At 41.8% G+C, this 24013-nt stretch overlaps 1 protein-coding gene across 4 annotated transcripts in view; it reads left to right on the top strand.

Moving 5' to 3' along the window:
• Positions 1 to 1639: 1639 nt before the first annotated feature.
• LOC112234141 (myosin light chain kinase, smooth muscle-like) overlaps positions 1640 to 24013 on the top strand; it is a 93469-nt gene continuing 71095 nt past the window's right edge. Inside the window, exons 1-3 of one of the 4 annotated variants that reach the window (XM_024402142.2) lie at positions 1640 to 1866; positions 15485 to 15630; positions 17513 to 17669. In XM_024402142.2, coding sequence (XP_024257910.1) covers positions 17517 to 17669 — 153 coding nt within the window. In that variant the 5' untranslated portion in view covers positions 1640 to 1866; positions 15485 to 15630; positions 17513 to 17516. The remainder of the gene's footprint in view (positions 1867 to 15484; positions 15631 to 17512; positions 17670 to 24013) is intronic. The other 3 variants (XM_024402143.2, XM_024402145.2, XM_024402144.2) reach the window with 3 other exon arrangements.

Below are 24013 nucleotides of genomic sequence, written 5' to 3' on the forward strand. Positions count from 1 at the left end.
TCTCAAGTCTTCCTTTGCATAAGCCTAAGAAACAGATCTCATCATTATCCTAATCGAATCACACGTTCCCTTTGACATTTTCTCTCAAGCGCTTGGTAGTTTGTTTCCAACATATGGACTGTTTTTCCAACATTCAGTCCGCTGTCTTCTTTTTGCTTTCTGTGTTTCCTATATAGCGCTGCCATCACTGACAGTTGACAGGTTGTGAAGTCAGCTGCAAGTCAAGAAATGCATTTTACCGGGGGGACTGTAACAGCCAGGAGACGTGGCAGGTATCCATTCAGCCTCTAACTTCAAACCCATACGGACTAAATTACCATTCCACATGTTACAACTGTCTGCTTCAACTCTTACCACTGCTCAGCTCCTAAAACATTTATTTTTCACAGTAATATTTCATCAGTGGTGTAAAGTACTTAAGTAAAAGTTCTTGAAAATACTACTTAAGTAGGTTTTTGGGGTATCTGTACATTACTTTATTATTTATATTTTTGACAACTTTTACTTCACTACATTCCTAAAGAAAATAATGTACTTTTTACTCAATACATTTTCCCTGACACCCAAAAGTACTTGTTACACTTTGAATGCTTAGCAGGGCAGGAAAATTCACACACTTATCAAGAGAACATCCCTAGTCAACCCATATTGCCTCTAATCTGGCGGACTCACTAAACACTTAAAAAAAATTTTTTTTAACCTTTATTTAACTAGGTAAGCCAGTTATGAACAAATTCTTATTTACAATGATGGCCTACCAAAAGGCAAAAGGCCTCCTGGGGGATGGGGGCTGGGATTCAAAAAATTAAAATATATATATATATATATATAAGACAAAACACACATCATGTCAAGAGAGACAACACAACACTACATAAAGAGTGTTGGAGTGTGCCCCTGGCTATTCGTAAATAAATAAAAATATAAAATCCAAAGTATATTTGAAAGCAAATACTTTTAGACTTTTACTCAAGTAGTATTTTACTGGGTGACTTTCACTTTTACATAAATCATTTTCGATTAAGGTATCTTTACTTTTAAGTGTGACAATTGAGTACTTTTCCCCCAATGTATTTCATAGCACAAAAAATACTTGACACTTTTAAATTGGGATTTCAAAATCGGGAGATACAGCTAGTGGCTCTTGGTGATAGTAGTCAACTATGGTGTCTGAACTTCTTGTGGATTGAGTACAGTGAGAAATGCAGAGAAACGACACTAGCCGGTCCTTTTTGTTTTGAGTAATCACAAGTAAGCCTGATAAACTGGGCATTCAATGTTATCAATAACTATCTATAAAGGATTAAAAGATGATTACATTTCAGAATAATAGCTTTCTGATTGCAGTCTATGTGAACTAAGCACTGAAAAGCGTATTTAAGTTATCTATTTGAATTTACCATCTGAAAATATTGTACTAATCCTCAAATACATGTAAGAAGTTGATGGCCATTGGTTCAAAACAGCCTTGAGCTGAGAGCAATATACATCATGTAGTTCATACATAATTTACAGTTCACAAATGCTGTGACCCAGACCAGACAGTACATTTTGGGGGGAGATTTGCACATTTCCAGACCTTCCCCTTTCCCATCTCACACGACCAATGAAACGTCTCGCAACGCATGTTAGAACTGACGCCAAAAAGTTTGATACTGGCAAACGAAAACCGCAAGAACTGAATAAAGTAGTCTCGACGGTAAGTCCGACGGGTGAGTGACTTACCTGTCTTTGAAAGCGCGATTCATTTTCTCGCTGAGTTCTTTGAGGAAAAGTTTATCCCTTCAGAGTGAAACGTTTGAGCAAAGGAGCGGCGCTTCATATTGGGGGGCACTACTTTGTAGCACTCTGCAACGTGCTGCTAAGGTAAATCCAACTGAAATATTGAAAATGTTTGGCAGAGCCTAGGCTACCGGTATTGCATAGGTTTACGTTTATAATAAAGCAACTGACTATGACAACTTTTATTATATACTACTTAATTTATTTCTTTAGATTTCTCTTATTATTGCATGCGTTTCCAATTTTCTGCGCTTTTTAAAACTTGTTTTAATTGAAATGTATGAAATTACTATTTACATTCTACTGAATGATTAGTAGCCTAATACTTTACCACAATATTTAAGCATTTTTTTTTTAGCCTTTCATTTAATGCCTTTGAGTTCTAAATTGCACATAAACACTGCAGTAGATAAATAGATAATCATGTAGCGTATTTTAATTCAACGTGGTCGCAGGGCAATTCGTATTGTTCTGTGAGCTTCATTCAGGATGATATATTACGTTTATATTACGTTACCTTACATTATGAATGGAATAGCTGTTGTACAATATCATGCAAGTCATAGGCTGTATAGTATCATACGTCTTACCTGGTCGTACAATATCATACATGTTTGAAGATGTATTGTAATGACCACGATAAATGAAAAATGTAAATGTTTTTATAATCTATTTCATTTAGCAGATGCTATTATCCAGAGCGGCTTACAGGCGGAATTAGTGTTGTGTCCTTGAGTAAAGGACTTATCAACAGTCGGTTCGGGGATTCGAACCAGAGACCTTTCGGTTACTGGGCCAAAGCTCTTAACTGCTTTTCTCACGGATCACATGGCCTGTCCATGTGAACCCCTTATCCTTCGGCAGCAATGGTGGTTTAGGTCAGTTGTTCCCAACCTGGGGTACTAGGACCCATGGGGGTACTTGGCCTATCCACAGTGGGTACTTGAGGAGACTCATGAGACCATAGGACTACTGGTAAAATGCGTATGAAGGGGAACTTCCTGGCTGGGGGGGTACTCCGGGCAGTCAAAATTCAGTTGGTGGTACAGTAAATGAAATAGGTTAGGAACCACTGATTTTTACCTTGTTAGCTAGGGGATTCGATCTTGCACCCTTTCAGTTACTAGTCCAAAGCTCTAACCACTAGGGTACCTGCCGCCTGTGTTAGTGACTGCAGGCCCTCCCTGGAAGCTCAGTGTGCACCTGTCTAGATCTAGCTTCCTTCCCACACAGGATGATGCACCGTCCTGACCCCTACTGTAATTATCCCCTTCCTTTCCATGGGTGCCAGCTCACCTGTGACTGTGCAGAGCTGCACAGTTGTGGCCTCAAACTGAGCCCAACCTGTTACAATTTCCAGTCTCACCATGGTTACTGTGGATCCAGTGTCCACCAGGGCAGAGCAGAGCACCCCCTCCACATTGACTGGGTGGTGACCAAAGTCCCCAACACAGGTCCGGCCCGCCCATCCGCTTGCAGTTGTCTGCTTCTGGGGGAAGTGGAGCCTCGCTCCCCCGTCTGTGCTGTTGGGCTCCCCCTGGCGATGGTGGGGGTTGGGAAAGAGAGACGGGTCTGCACGGCACCGTCTATGCGGACCCCAAGACGTTTCCCTGGGCTCTGGGGGACATTGGGCAATTCCTGCGCAAATGGCCTGGCTGGCCACTCCCCCAGCAGACCATGGGGCCAGGGCGTGTGTTGTGTGCTGTCTGGAGCGATACAGCACAAATGAGTTCAGTCATTTCAGTCACTCATGCAAGCTTTTCCAGCTCTGGGCTACTCTGCACCACAGCCCGCAAAGTGGGTGTATCTCCAAACGCCCCCACTGAAGACCCAGCCCACACAATCTCCCTCTCCAAAGCCAACTCCAAGGCTTTCTGTAATGACTCTGGATGAGCCAGCTGGGTCTGTGTGTGCAGCTCCGTAGCAGAGAGCGCCTGTATGAACTGGTTGTGTGCCAGCTTGCTCTGCACGGAGGGGGGGGCATGTGAGCGTATGTCCGCAAGTGAGCCTCTCAAAGTCCTTAGATACCACCCGTAGAGGCTCCCCTGTCTGCTTGCATCTATTACTCCGTTTGGAGCGCAGTAGCCCTCAGTGTTCTAACTAAAGCCCTATAATCACGTCTCTCCTCCGGGACAAGCAACAACGAACAGGATAGAGCATGGTTTGTGCAAGCAGGCTTTGTGCCCTGATGCCCTCACGACCACCTCAGCCAGGTCCTTCGATGTCTATGTGGGTTCGTAGTGTCAACCCTGCAGCGCACACACACTTACATACACCAACTGGTTGATGGACTGCTGAATGGTTTTTTTCTTCTCTTGCTTTTTGTTCTTTTCCATATTATATATATCTCTGATAAGCTACCCAGAAAAGGGTTCAAATAGCCCATATTCATATTTGTAGCTGTAGAAATAAGGTTAATGAAATCATTAACTTATGATTATCAGATAACATTTAATATATTAGCCATTTCTGAGCTTCACTTAGATAATTCCTTTGATGTTACAGCAGTAGCAATACAAGGATATAACATCTACAGAAGAGACAGGAATGCCTATGGGGGAGGTGTTGCTGTATATATTCAGTGCTATATCCCTGTAATGTTAAGAAGTGGTCTCATGGCAAGTGTTATTGAGGTGTTGTGGTTACAGGTTCACCTGGCTCATCTAAAGCCTATTATTTTAGGGTGTTGCTGTAGGCCACCAAATGCTAACAGTCAGTATCTAAACTGAACAAAAATATAAACGCAACAATCAGTCAATTGATATAAATGCATTAGGCCATAATCTATGGATTTCACATGACTAGGCAGGGGCCCAGCCAATCAGAATGATTTTTTTACCCCACAAAAGGGCTTCATTACAGACAGAAATACTCCTCAGCACTCCCCCGCCATCTCCTTAGACAATCCCACAGGTGAAGAAGCCGGATGTGGAGGTCCTAGATTGGCGTGGTTACATGTGGCTTGCAGTTGTCAGGCCGGTTGGATGAACTGCCAAATTCTCTAAAACAACGTTTGAGGCTGCTTACGGTAGAGAAATTAACACTCAATTATATGGCAACAATTCTGTTGGACATTCCTGCAGTCAGCATGCCAATTGCACACTGCCTCAGAATTTGAGACATCTGTGGCATTGTGTTGTGTGACAAAGCTGCACATTTTAGTGGCCTTTTATTGTCCCCAGCACAAGGTGCACCTGTGTAATGATCATGTTGTTTAATCAGTTTCTTGATATTTTATGCCTGTCAGGTGGATGGAGTTTCTTGACGAAGGAGAAATGCTCACTAACAGGGTTGTAAACACATTTGACACACAATTTGAGAGAAATAAGTTGTGTGTGTATAGAACATTTCTGGGATCTTTTATTTCAGCTCATGAAACATGGGACTAACAACTTACATGTGGTGTTTATTTTTGTTCAGTATAGATAATGTTTGTGAAACGCTTGATAGTGTGTGATGAACACAGAGAGGTCTATTCTCTGGGTGACCTGAACATTGACTGATTAGCAACTAGCTGTCCTCTCAAGAGGAAGCTTCTGTGACTAATGCCTGTGTTATGACCCAGGTTATCACTCAGTCAACTGCAGTGTATACCAATAGTGTTGGATCTGTGACAAGCACTTGTATTTATCATATCTTCACTAATGCTCCTAAGCAATATCAGTTCCCATTGGCTGTAGAGACCATAACATTATCCAGATGCAGCACTGGAAGTACTTGTAAAATGATTCATGCCATTTTTGACAAGCATGTTAAGAAATTAGTGGCGAGAACCGTTAGAGCCCTCTGAATTGAAGAATCGTAATGACTCAAAGTAGAGGTCGACCGATTTCAAAAATGTTATGAAAACTTGGATGCCAATTATGACGAGGAAATTCCACGAGGAAACTGTGTGGCAGGCTTGACCACCTGTTACGCGTGTCCAGCAAGGAGTCAAGGTAAGTTGCTAGCTAGCATTAAACTTATCTTATAAAAAACAATCAATCTTAACATAATCACTATTTTACACTGCTCAAAAAAATAAAGGGAACACGTAAACAACACAATGTTACTCCAAGTCAATCACACTTCTGTGAAATCAAACTGTCCATTTAGGAAGCAACACTGATTGACAATAAATTTCACATGCTGTTGTGCAAATGGAATAGACAACAGGTGGAAATTATAGGCTATTATCAAGACACCCCCAATAAAGGAGTGGTTCTACAGGTGATAACCACAGACCACTTCTCAGTTCCTATGCTTCCTGGCTGATGTTTTGGTCACTTTTGAATGCTGGCGGTGCTTTCACTCTAGTGGTAGCATGAGACGGAGTCTACAACCCACACAAGTGGCTCAGGTAGTGCAGCTCATCCAGGATGGCACATCAATGCAAGCTGTGGCAAGAAGGTTTGCTGTGTCTGTCAGCGTAGTGTCCAGAGCATGGAGGCGCTACCAGGAGACAGGCCAGTACATCAGGAGACGTGGAGGAGGCCGTAGGAGGGCAACAACCCAGCAGCAGGACCGCTACCTCCGCCTTTGTGCGGAGGTTTCTTTGGGGGGGGCGGGGGGGGCGCACAGCCCTCCATGTGCTCGCCAGAGGTAGCCTGACTGCCATTAGGTACCGAGATGAGATCCTCAGACCCCTTGTGAGACCATATGCTGGTGCGGTTGGCCCTGGGTTCCTCCTAATACAAGACAATGCTAGACCTCATGTTTTTATTTTTTATTTTACCTTTATTTAACTAGGCAAGTCAGTTACAAACAAATTCTTATTTTCAATGACTGCCTAGTGGGTTAACTGCCTGTTCAGGGACAGATTTGTACCTTGTCAGCTCGGGGGTTCCGGTTACTAGTCCAACGCTCTAACCACTGTGGCTGGAGTGTGTCAGCAGTGCCTGCAAGAGGAAGGCATTGATGCTATGGACTGGCCCGCCCGTTCCCCAGACCTGAATCCAATTGAGCACATCTGGGACATCATGTCTCGCTCCATCCACCAACGCCACGTTGCACCACAGACTGTCCAGGAGTTGGCGGATGCTTTAGTCCAGGTCTGGGAGGAGATCCCTCAGGAGACCATCCGCCACCTCATCAGGAGCATGCCCAGGCGTTGTAGGGAGGTCATACAGGCACGTAGATGCCACAAACATTAATGAGCCTCATTTTGACTTGTTTTAAGGACATTACATCAAAGTTGGATCAGCCTGTAGTGTGGTTTTCCACTTTAATTTCGAGTCACTCCAAATCCAGACCTCCATGCGTTGATTAAATTTGATTTCCATGTATCATTTTTGTGTGATTTTGTTGTCAGCACATTCAACTATGTAAAGAAAAAAGTATTTAATAAGAATCATTCATTCAGATCTAGGATGTGTTATTTTAGTGTTCCCTTTATTTTTTTGAGCAGTGTAGTTAAAGGAAATTCATGTTAGCAGGCAATATTAACTAGGGAAATTGTGTCACTTCTCTTGCATTCACTGCATGCAGAGTCAGGGTATATGCAACAGTTTGGGCCATCTGGCTCGTTGCGAACTAATTTGCCAGAATTTTACATAATTATGACTTAACATTGATGGTTGTGCAATGTAACAGCAATATTTAGACTTAGTTGCCACCCATTCGATAAAATTATAGTTTCCGGATTTGACCATATTAATGACCTAAGGCTCTTATTTCTGTGTTTATTATATTATAATTAAGTATGATTTGATAGTGCAGTCTGACTGAGCGGTGATAGGCAGCAGCAGGCTCGTAAGCATTCTTTCAAACTTTACTGCGTTTGCCAGCAGCTCTTAGCAATGCATGAATCACAGCGCTGTTTATGACTTCAAGCCTATCAACTCCTGAGATTAGGCTGGCAATACTATAGTGCCTATTAGAATATCCAATAGTCAAAGGTATATGAAATACAAATGGTATAGAGAGATAGTTGACGCGTCATAATTCCTATAATAACTACAACCTAAAACTTCTTAACTGGGAACATTGAAACTGGGAATATTGAACCACCAACTTTCATATGTTCTGAGCAAGGAACTTAAACGTTAGCTTTTTTTCTTCTCCAACACTGTGTTTTTGCATTATTTAAACCAAATTGAACATGTTTCATTATTTATGAGACTAAATATATTTAATTTTTATTATATTAAGTTAAAATAAGTGTACATTGTTCATTCAGTATTGTCAGAATAATAGTAGTGATTTCTTTCAGCTTTTATTTCTTTCATCGCATTCCCAGTGGGTCAGAAGTTTACATGCACTCAATTAGTATTTGGTAGCATTGCCTTTAAATTGTTTAACTTTGGTTAGACGTTTTGGGTTGCCTTCCACAAGCTTCCCACAATAAGTTAGGTGAATTTTGGCCCATTCCTCCTGACAGAGCCTGTGTAACTGAGTCTGGTTTGTAGGCCTACTTGCTCGCACACACTTTTTCAGTTCTGCCCACACATTTTCTATAGGATTGAGGTCAGGGCTTTGGGATGGCCACTCCAATACCTTGACTTTGTTGTTCTTAAGCCATTTTGCCACAATTTTGAATGTATGCTTGGGGTCATTGTCCATTTCGAAGATGCATTTGTTACCAAGCTTTAGCTTCCTGACTGATGTCTTGAGATGTTGCTTCAATATATCCACATAATTTGCCACCCTCATGATGCCATCTATTTTGTGAAGTGCACCAGTCCCTCCTGCAGCAAAGCACCCCCACAGCATGATGCTGCCACCCCTATACTTCACTGTTGGGATGGTGTTGTTCGGGTTGCAAGCCTCCCCCTTTCTCCCTCCAAACATAACGATGGTCATTATGGCCAAACAGTTCTTTTTTTTTTTTTCATCAGACCAGAGGATATTTCTCCAATAAGTATGATCTTTGTCCCCATGTGCAGTTGCACAACATCATCTGGCTTTTTATGGCGGTTTTGGAGCAGTGGCTTCTTCCTTGCTGAGCTGTTGTTCTGGGATTGATTTGCACTTTTTGCACCAAAGTATGTTCATCTTTAGGAGACAGAACGTGTCTCCTTCCTGAGCAGTATGACGGCTAAAGGAGTGTGTGCGTCCACAGGTGTGAAAGGAAGCTAAAGTAATTCCACTGCCTAGAAATAGTAAAGCAGCCTTTGCTGGCTCGAAAAGCAGCCCAATCAGTTTGCTGCCTATTAAACTGATAGAGATAATTGTGTTTGACCAAATACAACTTGTTCTCTGAAAAATAGCATTAACTACTGACTTTCAGAAGGGCACTCAACTTGTACTGCACTGACTCAGGGGACAGATGATTGGTTAAAATAAATGGATAAAATTATAGTTGGAGCTGTATTGTGAGGATTTCAGTGCAGCCTTTTATGTTATTGATCTTAGATTGTTATTGAAGACACTCAGTTGATATGGCTGTACATCACCTGCTATCAAATGGTTGGAGAGTCATTTATCCAATAGAACCCAGAGAGTGTTCTTTAATGGAAGCTTCTCTAACATCAGATATGTACAGTGCGTTGTCCCTCAGGGCTGTTACTCTTCTCTATTTTTACAAACAATTTGCCACTGGTATTACACAAAGCTAGAATGACTATGTATGCAAATCATCACACACACTACATGTCAACACCCAAAGCCAGTGAGCTCACTGAAATTCTAAATGAGGAGTTAGTCAGTATTGGAATTAATTAAAATATTGGTCAGAAATAAAACTAAAAGCATTGTATTTGGTTCAAAACATTCTCTTGACCACAACTGGAGTTGTGTATAAAGGGTGTGACTATTTTGAAGTTGAAGTCCTAGGTATAACATTGGATGGTCAATTATCATGGATCAAGTCATATTGACAAAGATGTGAAAATGGGGAGGGGTATGTCTGTTTTATAAAAATATGTTATGTGTTTTTGACACACAAATCAACTGTTCTAGTTGTTCAGTCTCTGGTCCTGTCTGGTAGTATGGTCAAGTGCAGCAAAGAAAGACCTTAGCAAAGCTGCAGCTGGCTCAAAACAAAGCAGCACGCCTCTCCCTTTACTGCACATAGAGCTAACATCAACTACATGAATGACAGTCTTTCCTGGTTGAGGGTTGACGAGATGAACTGCTTCTCCTAGTTTTTATGAAACGTGTTACTGTACTGAAAATGTCAGATTGTTTGCATAGCCGAATAACATTCAGGTCAGACACCCATACTTAACCCACAAGACATGCCACCAGGGGTCTCTTCACAGTCCCCCGAGTTCAAGACAAATTCACGGCAACACAGTATTATACAGAGCCATGATCTCATGTAATTCCCTTCCATCTCCAGTTACTCAAGCAAACAGCAAAATTACCTTTAAAAAATATATATGGAATGGCACACTCTAACACACACCATTATTTTTTTATTGTGGTATTGTTTATTATGTATATTTATTTGTTGTATTTAAAATGTGTCCTTGTCTAGCAGTGTTTTGTTTACTTGTAGTGTTTTTTTGCAGAGCCCAGGAAGAATAGTTGCTACGTCGACAAAAGTTAATGGCGATCCGAATAAATACTAATATAATATAAATACTTATTTTCCACCATAATTTGCAAATAAATTCATAAAAAATCCTACAATGTGATTTTCTGGATTTTTTTTCTCATTTTGTCTGTCATAGTTGAAGTGTACCTATGATGAAAATTACAGGCCTCATCTTTTTAAGTGGGAGAACTTGCACAATTGGTGGCTGACTAAATACTTTTTTGCCCATGTGTGTGTTATATATATATATACACACACACACACACACAGTGGCTACTGTAGGCTATATCATAGAAATCAAAAGCTATTTCCATGTGAAAATCTTATGGGATTTAATCCACTGGTTGTGTTGGTAGGCCTACATTATGATCAAATAGCCTATTGGCTACTGTCTAAAACTGTAAGGGTACAGCCTCAGTGTTCACTGTAAACGCGTGTCCCGAAGGTTGCACAGAATTCTCACAATGTTGAAGTTTCTGCTCACAACACCTAAAGACGTGTTCATGTGCTTGATCCATAATCAGTTGGACATGAGCAGTGCCGTAAATAATGAAATGCAGGTGGTTGACCGGTCAATCCAGTTAACAACACTGCAATAGTAATCCTCTCTCACTAGCTGTGCTCTGGCAGTTGGCTACTTTGACACCCAGAATCTAAAGACGGCCTTGAATAGGAGCAGAAGTCTAAAGTCAGCCCTTAAACGTGTCCAGATACTGACTACAAGGGGACAATGGAGCTGGCTAGTGCTGCTGCAGCAGCAGCTCATGTAATGTAGCTAGAGAAGGACGCTCTTGACCTGTTCGTCTGATGTTCTGTGGTGGAATATGTCACAACTAGGGTTGCAAACCTCCGGTACGTTCGCAGGTTTTCCAGAAATCCCAGTTGGAAGATTCCGGAAATCAGGAGGGAGTAAGCAAGAAATCCGCTATCGTCCAATTTTGGAAAGTTACTGGAATTTTGCAAACCTAGTAATAACTTAATTATTATAGTTTGATAGGACAAATGTCTCGACCTACAGTCACATTTGACAAATGGAACCGTTATGGGGCATTGGTTAGGCCTATGGCTATACAAAACTGACAACAGCACCCCAGCATCGTTGTGTGGTTAAGCGATTTAGATTTGTCATTTCGCAGACACTCTTATCTAGAATCGAACCCACAACCCTGGTGTTGCAAGCGCCATGCTCTATCAACTGATCCCCGCAATGCTGTAACAACTGAGCTAAAAATCTGTGTCCCCTTCAAATGGCATGTTATTCCCTATATAGTGCCCTTCTTTTGATAGGGCCCTGGTCAAAGATCATGCACTACATAGGGAATAGGGTGCCATTTGGGACTTACAGTGTGTTGAGGGTTACAGGGTTGTTACTAGCCTTGTCACTCCTGTCAGTGACTCAGAGCTTCCTGCTGCTATTGCCAAACAGTAGCATTGTCTCTGTATACCACAGACCATTTATCTATCACTTGTCTTCCCAGCTGTCACGTTTACCAAAAGCCCCAACCAGTGGGATTTCTACTGTTGATAAGATTAGACGGTGTGCACACACATCATCCAGTTTCACCCAATCCTTCTCCTTTCCTTGTGGCCTTTTGTACACTTAACAAAAAATATAAACGCAACGTGTAAAGTGTTGATTCTATGTTTCATGACCTGAAATAAGTTTCCAGAAATGTTCCATATACACAAAAAGCGTATTTCTCTCAAATGTTGTTTGTCCCTGTTACTGAGCATTTCTCCTTTTGCCTTGATAATCCATCCACTTGACAGGTGTGGCATATCAAGAAGCTGATTAAACAGCATGATCATTACACAAGTGTACCTTGTGCTGGTGACAAAAGGCCACTCAATGTGCAGTTTTGTCACACAACACAATGCCACAGATGTCTCAAGTTTTCAGGGAGTGTGCAATTGGCATGCTGACTGAAGGAATGTCCACCAGAGCTGTTGGAATTTAATGTTAATATCTCTACCATTAGCCGCCTCCAATGTCGTTTTAGGGAATTTGGCAGTAAGTCCACCCGGTCTCACAACCGCAGAGCAAATGTATGGCATCGTGCGGGCGAGCGGTTTGCTGGGGCAAATGGTGGTCACACCAGATACTGACAGGTTTTCTGATCCACGCCCCTAACTTTTTTTTTAAGGTGTCTGTGACCAACCAATTCCTATCTGTATTCCCAGTCATGTGAAATCCATAGATCAGGGCTTAATGAATGTATTTCAATTGACTGATTTCCTTATAGACTGTAACTCAGTAAAATCTTTTAAAATGTTGCATTTATATATTTTTTTCAGTATATTTGACTGCAGGCCCCTGTTCATATCATCCTGGTGAGTCATGGGCTGTGTCAATTGTCCACTTATTGTAGTTGCTGAGTACAGTGTATATTTCTAGCAGAAATGTCCCATTCCCGACACACACTTACGTGTTGCTTCTGATATTGTTACATTTTCTCTATGGGTCTGACCTTGAGTTCCGCCATGTTCTGTTGCGCAGTTGAATGTTCAATGTGATAAGCACTTCGCCGCGTGGGCTGACATTAAACACTGTGCAACACATAAAGTGATCCCTAGCCGATCTTGCCTAATTTAAAATAATATCTCTTTAACTGCTAGTTGGTTTCATTCACGGGTCCCAAAACATTTGATTTACTGGTTATTTGACTGAGGTACAGTAACGTTTAGACGGCTATTTGTTGATAGTGGCCAAAACAGTAACTTTTTAACTGTGGGATTCCAGGTGTTTTATCAGTCCACAGTTGTCTGAAACGGCACCCTCCTATTTCCTTAGAAACGGAGTGTACAAAACATTAGGAACACCTGCTCTTTCCATGACGTAGACTGACCAGGTGAATCCAGGTGAAAGCCTTGGTCCCTTATTGATGTCACTTGTTAAATCCACTTCAATCAGTGAGGAGGAAAGGGGAGGAGACATGTTGAAGAAGGATTTTTAACCCTTGAGACCATTGAGACATGGATTGTGTATGTGTGCCTTTCAGAGGATGTATAGGCAAGACAAAATATTGAAGAACCTTTTGAACAGGGTATGGTGGTAGGTGCCAGGCGCACCGGTTTGTGTCAATAAGTGCTTTTTGAGGTTGGTTCGGTTTCGTTTAGATTATTGACAAAATAATCACGGTTTTCGGTTTCAATATTTTTTAACATGAATTCTGTAACGACACAGAATAAAACAATTCATAAATGTACTATGATGGTACTGACTGTCCATTACTGCTTATCACTTAATAACCATTTATTTACATGACTTTACTTGAATAAAATATTTTAGTTGTTGTGCATATTCCATTTGTTTTATAGGGTGACTTTTGTTATTTCATTTCTTTAGAAAAATACTTCATTATTTCGTTTCTCATCTCTAGAGCTGCTGCCTATGCTGTCTGACAAAATCACTATTTCGGCAGTTCTTGAAAGTAAAAAAGGCATCACTTAGATCATGTATTTTCAGGTAGAGATACCTCATGAAGGTACTGCTCTCCATCCCTCTCGATCGCGCATCTTCTGTCTCTTCTCTCCCTCGCCGTGTCTGCCCCCACACAGACCGGACAAGTAGGCGTGCAATGGATTATGGTCATTGTAGTTAATTATCATGTTTTCTGCGCTAAACTATTAGGATATTGGCCTGTTGGAAACTACAAATCCCTTACTATATCGCACAGTTCGGGCTTGATCTTATTTATCTCTAGAGAAACTGTGTATTCAACTCACAGAAGAAAAAATGCACAAAATTAAATTCAAATAACTGAACCGATGTCGATCTATTAGTTGTTTTTAAAAACCGAAAAAGAACCCACTTTTCGGTTAATCTCTGAGCACTACACCCTAATGGCCTTCGGCAAAGGTGAATGACCACATGGCCATGTAAACGTCTGAGGTGTTTGCTTATTGCTAACACCGGTGAAAAAGAGAGCCCCAAACCTAAACGGAGAAGGAGTACATCTCTCCCAGCCAGGTGTTCCAGATATGCATCTCAGTGACTTAACCCTTAGATGTTAGGATCATTGCTATTGGGGTACTGTGGATAGAACCAATATTCCTGTGGGTTAGCACTATAGCAGCGGCACCTTTTTTGTGGTGTTTCTTCTGTCAGCTATTGCAAGTATTTTTCATTTGCCTTGCTAAACTATATATTCCATGTTTTATTGATATTGGCTTCGAAAGGGTACGAACCTTAACATCGACCATGTCGAATGTGAGTTATGATTCATGTTTGTTTCAGGGCCATGCAAAACACGATTGGTCAAACAGACTGTGAAGCTCTGAATATACACTCTGCAATGTGTCAACTGATAAAGCACCAACATCCCTATCTTGTTGTTCTAAGAAAGGATTAGTGAAACACAGGCCTGGCTGTGGCTTTGCTGATAGTAACCCATTTGTTGTTTTTTTAATATTTGGGAAAGCAACATGGCATCCTGGTAAGGGATTACAGTGTATGTCTCAAATGCCCCCATAGTCCATATATAGTGCACTACTTTTGACCAGAGCCAATAGGGTGCTGGTCAAAAGTAGTGCACTATGTAGGGTGCCTTTTGGGATGTAGGCAGAATAATAATGCATTAGTTACACACTTGGCACACACTGGTTGAATCAACGTTGTTTCCACGTCATTTCAATGATATTACGTTGAACCAACATGGAATCGCCATTGAATTGTCTGTGCCCAACCTTTTTGTCAAAATGTGTGTGCATGGAATATTTTGATGGTTTATACAGCAAATGGACGCTTTCACACTTGTGGTTATTATTGACCTTGCACATCCTGTCTAATTTAAGTGTTTTCTCAGACAGAGACCATTTTATGTTAACCGCCGTGGATGCTGGGAAGTCGACACATGCAACACCACTGTTTACATTTTGAAGTCCTCACCAAACACATGTTTAGATTCCACCTGAGGTTATGTTCTCCAATTTTGTCCACATCAGTTTTTCCTCCTTTTGATTTGGAGCTGAACAGAAGCACCATGTGTTCCCTGATAGACTTGTTTTAATATGATGTTGTGTTAGCTGAACAAAGACAGGCTATAAAGTAACATCGTATGGACCCTAAAGAACCCCAATGGACATCGGCCTTCTTTTGGCTTCATTGTTTTTAAATTCTATCAATCAATAAACTAATCAACCAATCAGTCTCTTAGTCCATGTAAAGATGTGTGGCTCTGTTCGTCCTAACAGCTCTACTGTACCTTAATGTGTTCCTACCTAATACTCATTTTCTCCATGGAGGAAAAAAAAGGAGTTGGGACGCATACAAACCCAGCCCCGGGGCAGCCAACTAGCAAGCATCAGGCTTCCTGAACACTAAACAGAAGCAGGCCTTGATCCACCACTGCCCCTGCGACTGCGAAGCCAGCCCACCACGAGAATACACAGTGAGTCGGCGGCTTCTCTCTGATTTGTTTCCCTTCTCTCTTTCTGTTGCGCAAGCTTTCTTAAATGTTTTATTAACTGTTTTATAGTGTTTACATGAAAGTGAGAATGCAACACGGCGTATGGTGACGTCACCACGACGTCGGTTAACGTGCAGGGCAAATATCATGCAGTATCGTCGTATGGGTCACTGCTGAGCAAAGATTCTATTTGATTTCTTACGTTGCCGACATGGTATCGCAACATGGTCTGATCAAATGTGAGACTTGAATTACTTCCAGATACAGGTGAATAGGCTATAATGCATTAGTAAATGTTGCCGGTAGACTGCATTCACTTTGGGGCCCGCCATGCTTCTTTTTGTTCGTCACATTACATATTAAATGAGCTAGCAGTTGTGCTCTGAGCTCAAGTTAAATCCTTCATCTTCGTCCTTAATGGGTGTGAGGCTTTTGTTTCGGGGCAGAGCATGTCAATCTCATAGCCGACCCGTTCTGAATGTGTCATACTATTACTGGTCTCTGTGAGGTAATAACCCAATGGCTCCCTATTGTCTACAGTGCACTATTTTTGACCAGGCCCCCAACCAAAATCACACTGCAGAACCCCTCAGTGACCCTGAACTGACACCTGTCTCACAACACCCCGAAAGAGCAAGAGGGCTTGACGACACAATTAAGCAGCTGTTTTGACATTATTAATCCCATGTGATGTTGGGTGGCCTTGTGTAGAGGTGGGGATATGAATTGTATTAAAATAAAGGCTAAACTCAAATGTGTTGTTTTTGACACTTTACAGCCACTGCTGTTAAAACCGCAGGAGCCTTTTTTTCTCTCTCCATTTTCACAAAGGAACATTTAGTCATGAATTCTACCCTTTGCTCCTCTCACGTTCGTTCTCAAGGGGCTCCAGCTGCGGCTCCGGCTGCAGCTTCACATGGCTTGCAGTCTGCAAGTCTGAGGGCCCTGTGTTTATACCAGAATCAGACATCAAACCTCTCAAAACAGCCACGATTAAATCACTTCTACTTGTCCCTCCTTGGTGGTCCCAACTCCTCTATTGAGAGAGTGCTGATTATAACACATCCCACAGACGGGATACACAATGACCAATGGCATATTTCCGACTGACCGTATGTTTGTATGTACAGTATGTGGGTGTTATGCTTATTTAGTTATTCTAATGTATTAGATTAGATGAGATTCACAGGGATGAGTGTTGGCCACCTAGAGCGAGAGAGCACACGTACTGTGATCCAGTGAACTTTGAGTAGTCAAATGTTGTGGTTGTTGTTGACGACGGGGAGCATTTTTTGTGTTACTTATTTTGCTTTGTCGCTTGTTTGACTGTTGATTTTTATGGTGGAGGCCGAAAAGGTGTTTGAGAATACGGCTTCTGTGAACGCCTCAAGTCTGTGCAGCGAAATAAACATTGGAGGTATTTCCCCCAAAACGTCAGGAAAGGGAAGTTGCAGTTATTTTCTAATATTTCCTTAACTACTTCCACAGCTAAGTTACGGCTTGCCAAAGCTAAGAGGGAGCGTCTAAGAATAACAAGCTCAAAACTGCTAAAGTAAATGACTGGGACTCAATGGATGACCCTTTTTTTTTGTTTTGTATCTATCGTTATTAGGGTTGATACGGATTTGGCAAGAAACTAGATGGTTGATGGTATATAGAGACAGGAATCACTTCAAATATAATTAGTATGTGAATTCCAACAGTCTGTAGCTATGCCCCAAATGGGACATTATTCCCTATACAGTCTTCTATGGGCCCTGGTCCACTGCACTACATAGGGAATAGGGTGCCATTTGGGATGCATCCTATAAAAATGAAGTGCATTATCAAAACAATTGACAAAAAGTCATTATATCCTGTACAGAAATATGGGGGATGTGCAGCTTGTGACAACAACGCGGATCTCCAAGACCAGCCTGACACAAGGCCGAGGTTCCCCAAGTCAGGATCCTCCAGCCTTCACTCTCCCACCCCGCAATGCCCGGGTCAGTCTGGGAGGGACAGCGCGGCTGGATGGGAAGGTATGGATCTCTCGCTCTCAAATCCCCTTCTATCCTCCTGACGTTGTACTGGTTATATCTGTTTCTTTTCAACCCGCCCCAGCATGTGTGAGTTCTGCATGTTGCATCACTTTCATTGTGTTAGGAGTGGAGAGGTGCTGAAGCGGACTTGTTGCTCTTGGGTCAAGGCCTGATGTTGAGCCCCACCTCCTGTTAGCAGACAGAGGCTGTGCCAATACTCCTTACTGTGCTGTTCACTGAGCACTCCTTGAGCATCACCTGGGTTTAGGGGTTGATTTGGGATTGGGCATCAGTCTCCGGTTATCAGCTGACTCGATGTGGCCATGGAAGAGCAAGCAGGCTTTGTACAAAAAAAAATGCTTTTCCCAACATGTAACTGAGGTTGACAGACGGTACTGTCAGGTCATTACATTTGCATTATATTTTAGTCATTTAGACACTCTTGATTTATCCCAATGGTCCTTTTGGAGAAGACCTGCTTGAATTTCCCATTTCCAAATTTTCCATCTGATTCTTGCATGGTTCATTGTTATCCTATCAAAGGAAGAAATCTCTGCCCCAAAAGTGTTTTAAAGTTTCCAAACCGATAAGTCGTAGGCTATACTTTTAAACAGGCACTTCAAAAAATTGGGTGGAAGTTCCGTAGGTAGATTAAAGGTCTATCATGGGTGAAATGCTAGTCAAGAAGAGAAATATAACATATGTCATTCAGCAGGCCCAAAGTTTCTTACAGTTGTGAGTGCCTACATTTTTGTATTTATTTATTTAACAAGTCAGTTAAGAACAAATTATTTTTTTCAATGACAGCCTAGGAACAGTGGGTTAACTGCCTGTTCAGGGGCAGAACAACAGATGTCAGCTCAGGGGTTTGAACTTGCAACCTTCCAGTTACTAGTCCAACGCTCTAACCACTAGGCTACCCTGCCGCCCCATGGTTGGCCCCAGTGAGAATCGAACCCATACTCTACCTGCTGAGGCACACAGGACCACGCAATGCATTTATGAAGAATACTTTATTAATTTCATGCCTTTACCTGGAGAGTGTGGGTTTGTTGTCTATGTATTTCTTATCCCCAAACATGCATGATTTACACCGTCCACTGCACATCGCACTCAAGCTACACCAACTCTCCAGTGGCCTTGCTCCATGTTTGGACACCTCTGCTCTTCAGATGCCCCAGTCTCAGTTCTTGTAATGTCTCCCCACTGCTTTCCATGCTAAAGGGATATTTCACCCAAATTACAAAATGACATTGTTTTCCTTACTGTGTAATCAGGCTTTGGTTATCTGGCACTGTCTCCAGATGCTAACGTTTTATAACATTTTGTATTTTGGGTGGACTATTGCTTTAAAGACATGACGGCGGTGTTATGGCAATGCATTGAGTGGGATTTCTCTTTTAGATTGAAAAGGATATGTGATTAACAAGACTGTATTGTTACAGAAAGCAGACTCCTGTCACTGTGTTCACCTCCACTCTACCCATCCGCCTGGTTTTCATTTGGCTTCTCTGTCGCTGATTTTGAGTCTGATGTGAAGCATTGAAGTAGTTTCTAGGACCCATGTTATGAATTTTAATTGCATCCGGTGAATGAAATGAAACAGTAAAGTCTTAAAGGAGAGATGTGATAATTGATGGAATTGTTATCAGGCATTTGCAGAGGAATATTGTCTATAACTATAATGCCTTTTGACCAATCAGCATCCAAGATCCAAACTAGGGCTGTCCCTAATTTTTTTTAAACGTATATAATCGTAGTCGATCGAGAGTTGTCTGTTCTTTCGACCATATATAGACACACCCTATGTTTGAATAAAATCAGCTAAATGTAAGCTACTGATCTTGTCTGATGCTTTAAGCACTGAAATGAAGACACACAAATGACTAAAGAGTGAGCCAGAGATCAATATAGTCTAACAAGAAGAAAAAAACCTGTTCTGACCCCACCCCCGCTGCTGGCCTATGCAGATTCTGCTATTAAGCTCCTGAAGTTGCCTGTAATAGGCTACACCAGCGGTCTAAAACCTTTTTCCATTTAGAGTACCAAGTTATCGTACCATTGCTACTGATCTGCGTGCCAGTTATGATTTTCATAAGCACATTTTAATGGAACAGTTGAATATAATTTCTAATTAAGTCTTCATATCTCAGAATCAATGTCAAATGATTAATCAAAATGATATCTAAATGTCAAAGTAACTTCTAATAACATAGCAGCCCACAGGTAAGAAAATATCCGGATAAAAAATAAATATCCCTTAAATCACATTGGCTAGACTTGGCCTGTCTGCAAAGAACTTGAAACATTTGTATCAGTTATTGACTTGCTAGCAACATTGTATAAAATATTCTGGGCCCTCAGTTTCCTGCGCCAGTGACCTCCTGACAGATCGACACAGCTGTAGGCTATTTGCGCAAGGGATAAGAAGTAATCAGGTAGGCCTGTTTTATGACGTTTCCATCAGAGCATTACATTGTTTTTCCCCTTTTATGCTCTGGTTATTGAAAGGGAGAGCGCTGGAAAGATTTCAAATAGGCTGCGTTGAGGAACTATTCTCATTCTCAATTGATTTAAAAACATTTGTTTACTTGCTGTATGAGGTGAAGAACAAATGACTTTGAGAAGCTCCACAGTGATGGTGAGCTAAAACAATCAGAAATAGTATTAGATCCCCAAATGGGCACATTTATCAAATCAAACAGACACAAACATACATGCATTCACACATGCAGACTCACACTTTAACAAATGTTATTAGTCACATGCACCGAATACAACGGGTGTAGACCTTACAGTGAAATGCTTACTTACAAGCCCTTAACCAACAATGCAGTTTTAAGAAAATACCTTAAAGTAAGAGATGAAAGTAACATAATTAAAGAGCAGCAGTAAAATAACAATAGCGAGGCTTTATACAGGGGGTACCGGTGTCAAGGTAATTGAGATAATATGTACATGTTGTTAGTTAAAGTGACTGCATAGATAATAACAGAGTAACAGCAGTGTAGAAGAGGAGGAGGGGGGCAATGCAAATAGTCTGGGTAGCCATTTGAAGAAATTGTTCAGGAGTCTTATGGCTTTAGGGTAGAAGCTGTTTAGAAGCCTCTTGGACATAGACTTGGTGCTCCGGTACCGCTTACCGTGCGGGAGGCAGAGAGAACAGTCTATGACTAGGGTGGCTGGAGTCTTTGACAATTTTTAGGGACTTCCTCTGACACCGCCTGGTATAGAGGTCCTGGATGGCAGAAAGCTAGGCCCCAGTGATGTACTGGGCCATGATAGTTGGTGATGTGGATGCCAAGGAACTTGAAGCTCTCAACCTGCTCCACTGCAACCCCATCAATGAGAATGGGGGCATACTCGGTCCTCCTTTTCCTGTAGTCCACAATCAGCTCCTTTATTTTGATCACGTTGAGTTCTCTGACCACCTCATCGTTGTCGGTGATCAGGCCTACCGCTGTTGCGTCATCAGAAAACTTAATGATGGTGTTGGAGTTGTGCCTGGCAGTGCAGTCATGAGTGAACAGGGAGTACAGGAGGGGACTGAGCACACACCCCTGAGGGGCCCCGTGTTGAGGATCAGCGTGGCAGAAGCGGGCTGTCAGGAAGTCCAGGATCCAGTTGCAGAGGGAGGTGTTTAGTCCCAGGGTCCTTAGCTTAGTGATTAGAGCTTTGAGGGAACTATGGTTTTGAACGCTGAGCTGTTGTCAATGAATAGCATTCTCACACAGGTGTTCCTTTTGTCCAGGGGTGAAAGGGCAGTGTGTAACGCAATAGAGACTACATCATCTGTGGATCTGTTGGGGCGGTATGCAAATTGGAGTGGGTCTAGGATTTCTGGGATAATGGTGTTGATGACCAGCCTTTCAAAGCACTTGAGTGCTACGGGTCAGTAGTCATTTAGGCAGGTTACCTTAGTGTAACGCGCAGGCTTGGTAGCCTAGGCCTATTTCTATGGGTAATCAAGTGCGTCAAGTCCTTACTCATGAGTGCTCCAAACAAGACAATTAATAAATTGACAACTCGTATATGAAATTTAAATAAACCAAAACGTTTTTCTCACAAGTGTAGCCTAGGTTGTGCGCTCTGCATGAAGCTGGTTGAGAGAATTCTAAGAGTGTGCAAAGCTGTCTGCTAGGCAAAGGGTGGCTACTTTAGAGTCTCAAATATAAAATATATTTACATTTGTTTTAACACTTTTTTTTTTTGTGGTTACTATATGATTCCATATGTGTTATTTCATAGTTTTGATGTCTTCACTATTATTCTACAATGTGGAAAATAGTCAAAATAAATAATTAGTAGGTGTGTCAACTTTTGGCTGCTACTGTACATATGTATCTCATACTCTCAGGCTACTGTATATTTGCCACTACTCTACAAAAAAATATTGGACAACCAACATCCTAGCGACCAAACAATCGACCAGTCGACTAAATGGGGTCAGCCCTAATCCAAACTATCTGTTTTTTTAAAAATGTTGTACCTAAACCAACCAGTGCTCTTGGCTAAGATGCAATGGGACTGTAAAAACTCTCCTCTATCTTCAACTTTGTCCGGGTTCTCTAATTGACCATCTTTGCGTATGTGTAACCTTCAATGAGCTTCCACATTCTGTAGATTTTGCCTCCCGAATGTCTCATGGTGCTCTGATTACTCTCGCTGCCCGCAAACCCTTGTGGTCTGCTCCTAAAACACAGCGGGTAAGGCAGAGGAAATTGAAATGATAAATGCCTCTGCAGAACCTGCCACTGCTGTCTGGAGCCAGGTCTGGAGCCAAGGCTGGAGTATGAAGCTGAACGCCTGGGACTGCTGGGTGCGTTGGCGAGGAGAACTGAACTGGCTTTGTGTCCAGCCACTGTACCTCAGACACTCTGTCAGAATCCATTTAGCTGTGGTCACAGATGCTTAACACTACAGAGCACCACAGGTCCATCGAGTCCAGGTTAACAGTGGCCAAAATAGCTGCTTGCCCTGAGTTAGCTTGGATCCACAACAACCCTAGGACCAGGCTGATGGCCATAGAAGTGATGTCATGGTTTGAGTATTTGATGAAAAAAAAAAACATTGTTAAACCCACTGCAGGTTCTTGATTGCTAGACAAATATACTACCTTGTTTAGCTTTATATACAGACTTGTTACGTACATAGTTGATAACATGTGTGGCCCACCACTGCTACCTGTGGTGCTCCACATGTCTAAATCACTCATACAGGAAACTTACCACTCCCCTCTGCGTCGCCCTAATCTACGGGTTTATTTTCATTTGTCTAGAAATGTATTTAAGATCTTAACAGATTCCAGTTGTATTGGATGAAATGTGAATAGGGGGGAAATCATAAGGATCCTATTTATGGTTGCAAAATTCTGGTGACTTCCCGTAAAAACCCAGGATTTCCAGAAATCCTTGTTGGAGGATTCCAGATTTCCTGCTTATTTCTTTCGGATTCCTGGGATCTTCCAACTGTGATTTCTGTAAAACCTGGGAATTTGGGGAAAGTGACCCTAGATCCAAGTAAGTCTCACCCTCATAATTCCCATGCTAAAAAAGGATACACAGTTCTGACTGCCGTCACGACAGACTCTTGACATAATGTAAGGAAGCACATCATTTGAATTCCTCTGAAAACTTTGAGATGGCTTGAAAATAGCTGCACAATTTTTTTTTCCCCCCCATGAGTATTCTTATATCAGACAGTTATGATTTAATTTTTGGACCTTTTTTGCCATTTATTCACGTATTATTCGACGCGTTTCTATGGGCTATAGCCGTAAAGCAAATGGCTCAATTATACATTTTATGACCGTCTTAAAACAATTCCATATGTTAGCTTAGTATATATTGCGATTTTAAGGGCTTAGGCCTACAGGGGTTAAGTCTGGCGCTGTTTCCCGTGAGCATAGAACCAACTGTTGCATTTGAAGGGGCTCCAGTTTGGGGGACTTGTTCTTGTAGAACCCCATTATAGCCCTCTGTTCTCAGATACTGATCATATACTGTAGGTTCATACATAGAGATCCAACTATGTAATTCTTTGGGTTCATTTTGGGTATAGTCACCCATTTGTGATATTGAGACAACTTTTAAGTACAGCTAACTTGAATATCGCTAATAAAGCTTTACTGGTAAAAACAGACAATTGAAATATTTCCCCCAGGCAGACTGCTCGTCTGGGTCACTTCTGTTCTGGCCCATTTAACAGCATGGATTTAAAAAAAAAATTTAAACTGTGTTATTTAAAGTTCCTAAACACAGACAGACACCTGTGTCTGTTTCTCACTGCACATTGGCCCAACAATAACAATACCTTCCGCTGTAAATCTCTAGCTCTTTCTGTCA

This window comes from Oncorhynchus tshawytscha, linkage group LG03 (assembly GCF_018296145.1).
Source record: "Oncorhynchus tshawytscha isolate Ot180627B linkage group LG03, Otsh_v2.0, whole genome shotgun sequence".
Lineage (NCBI taxonomy): Eukaryota > Metazoa > Chordata > Actinopteri > Salmoniformes > Salmonidae > Oncorhynchus > Oncorhynchus tshawytscha.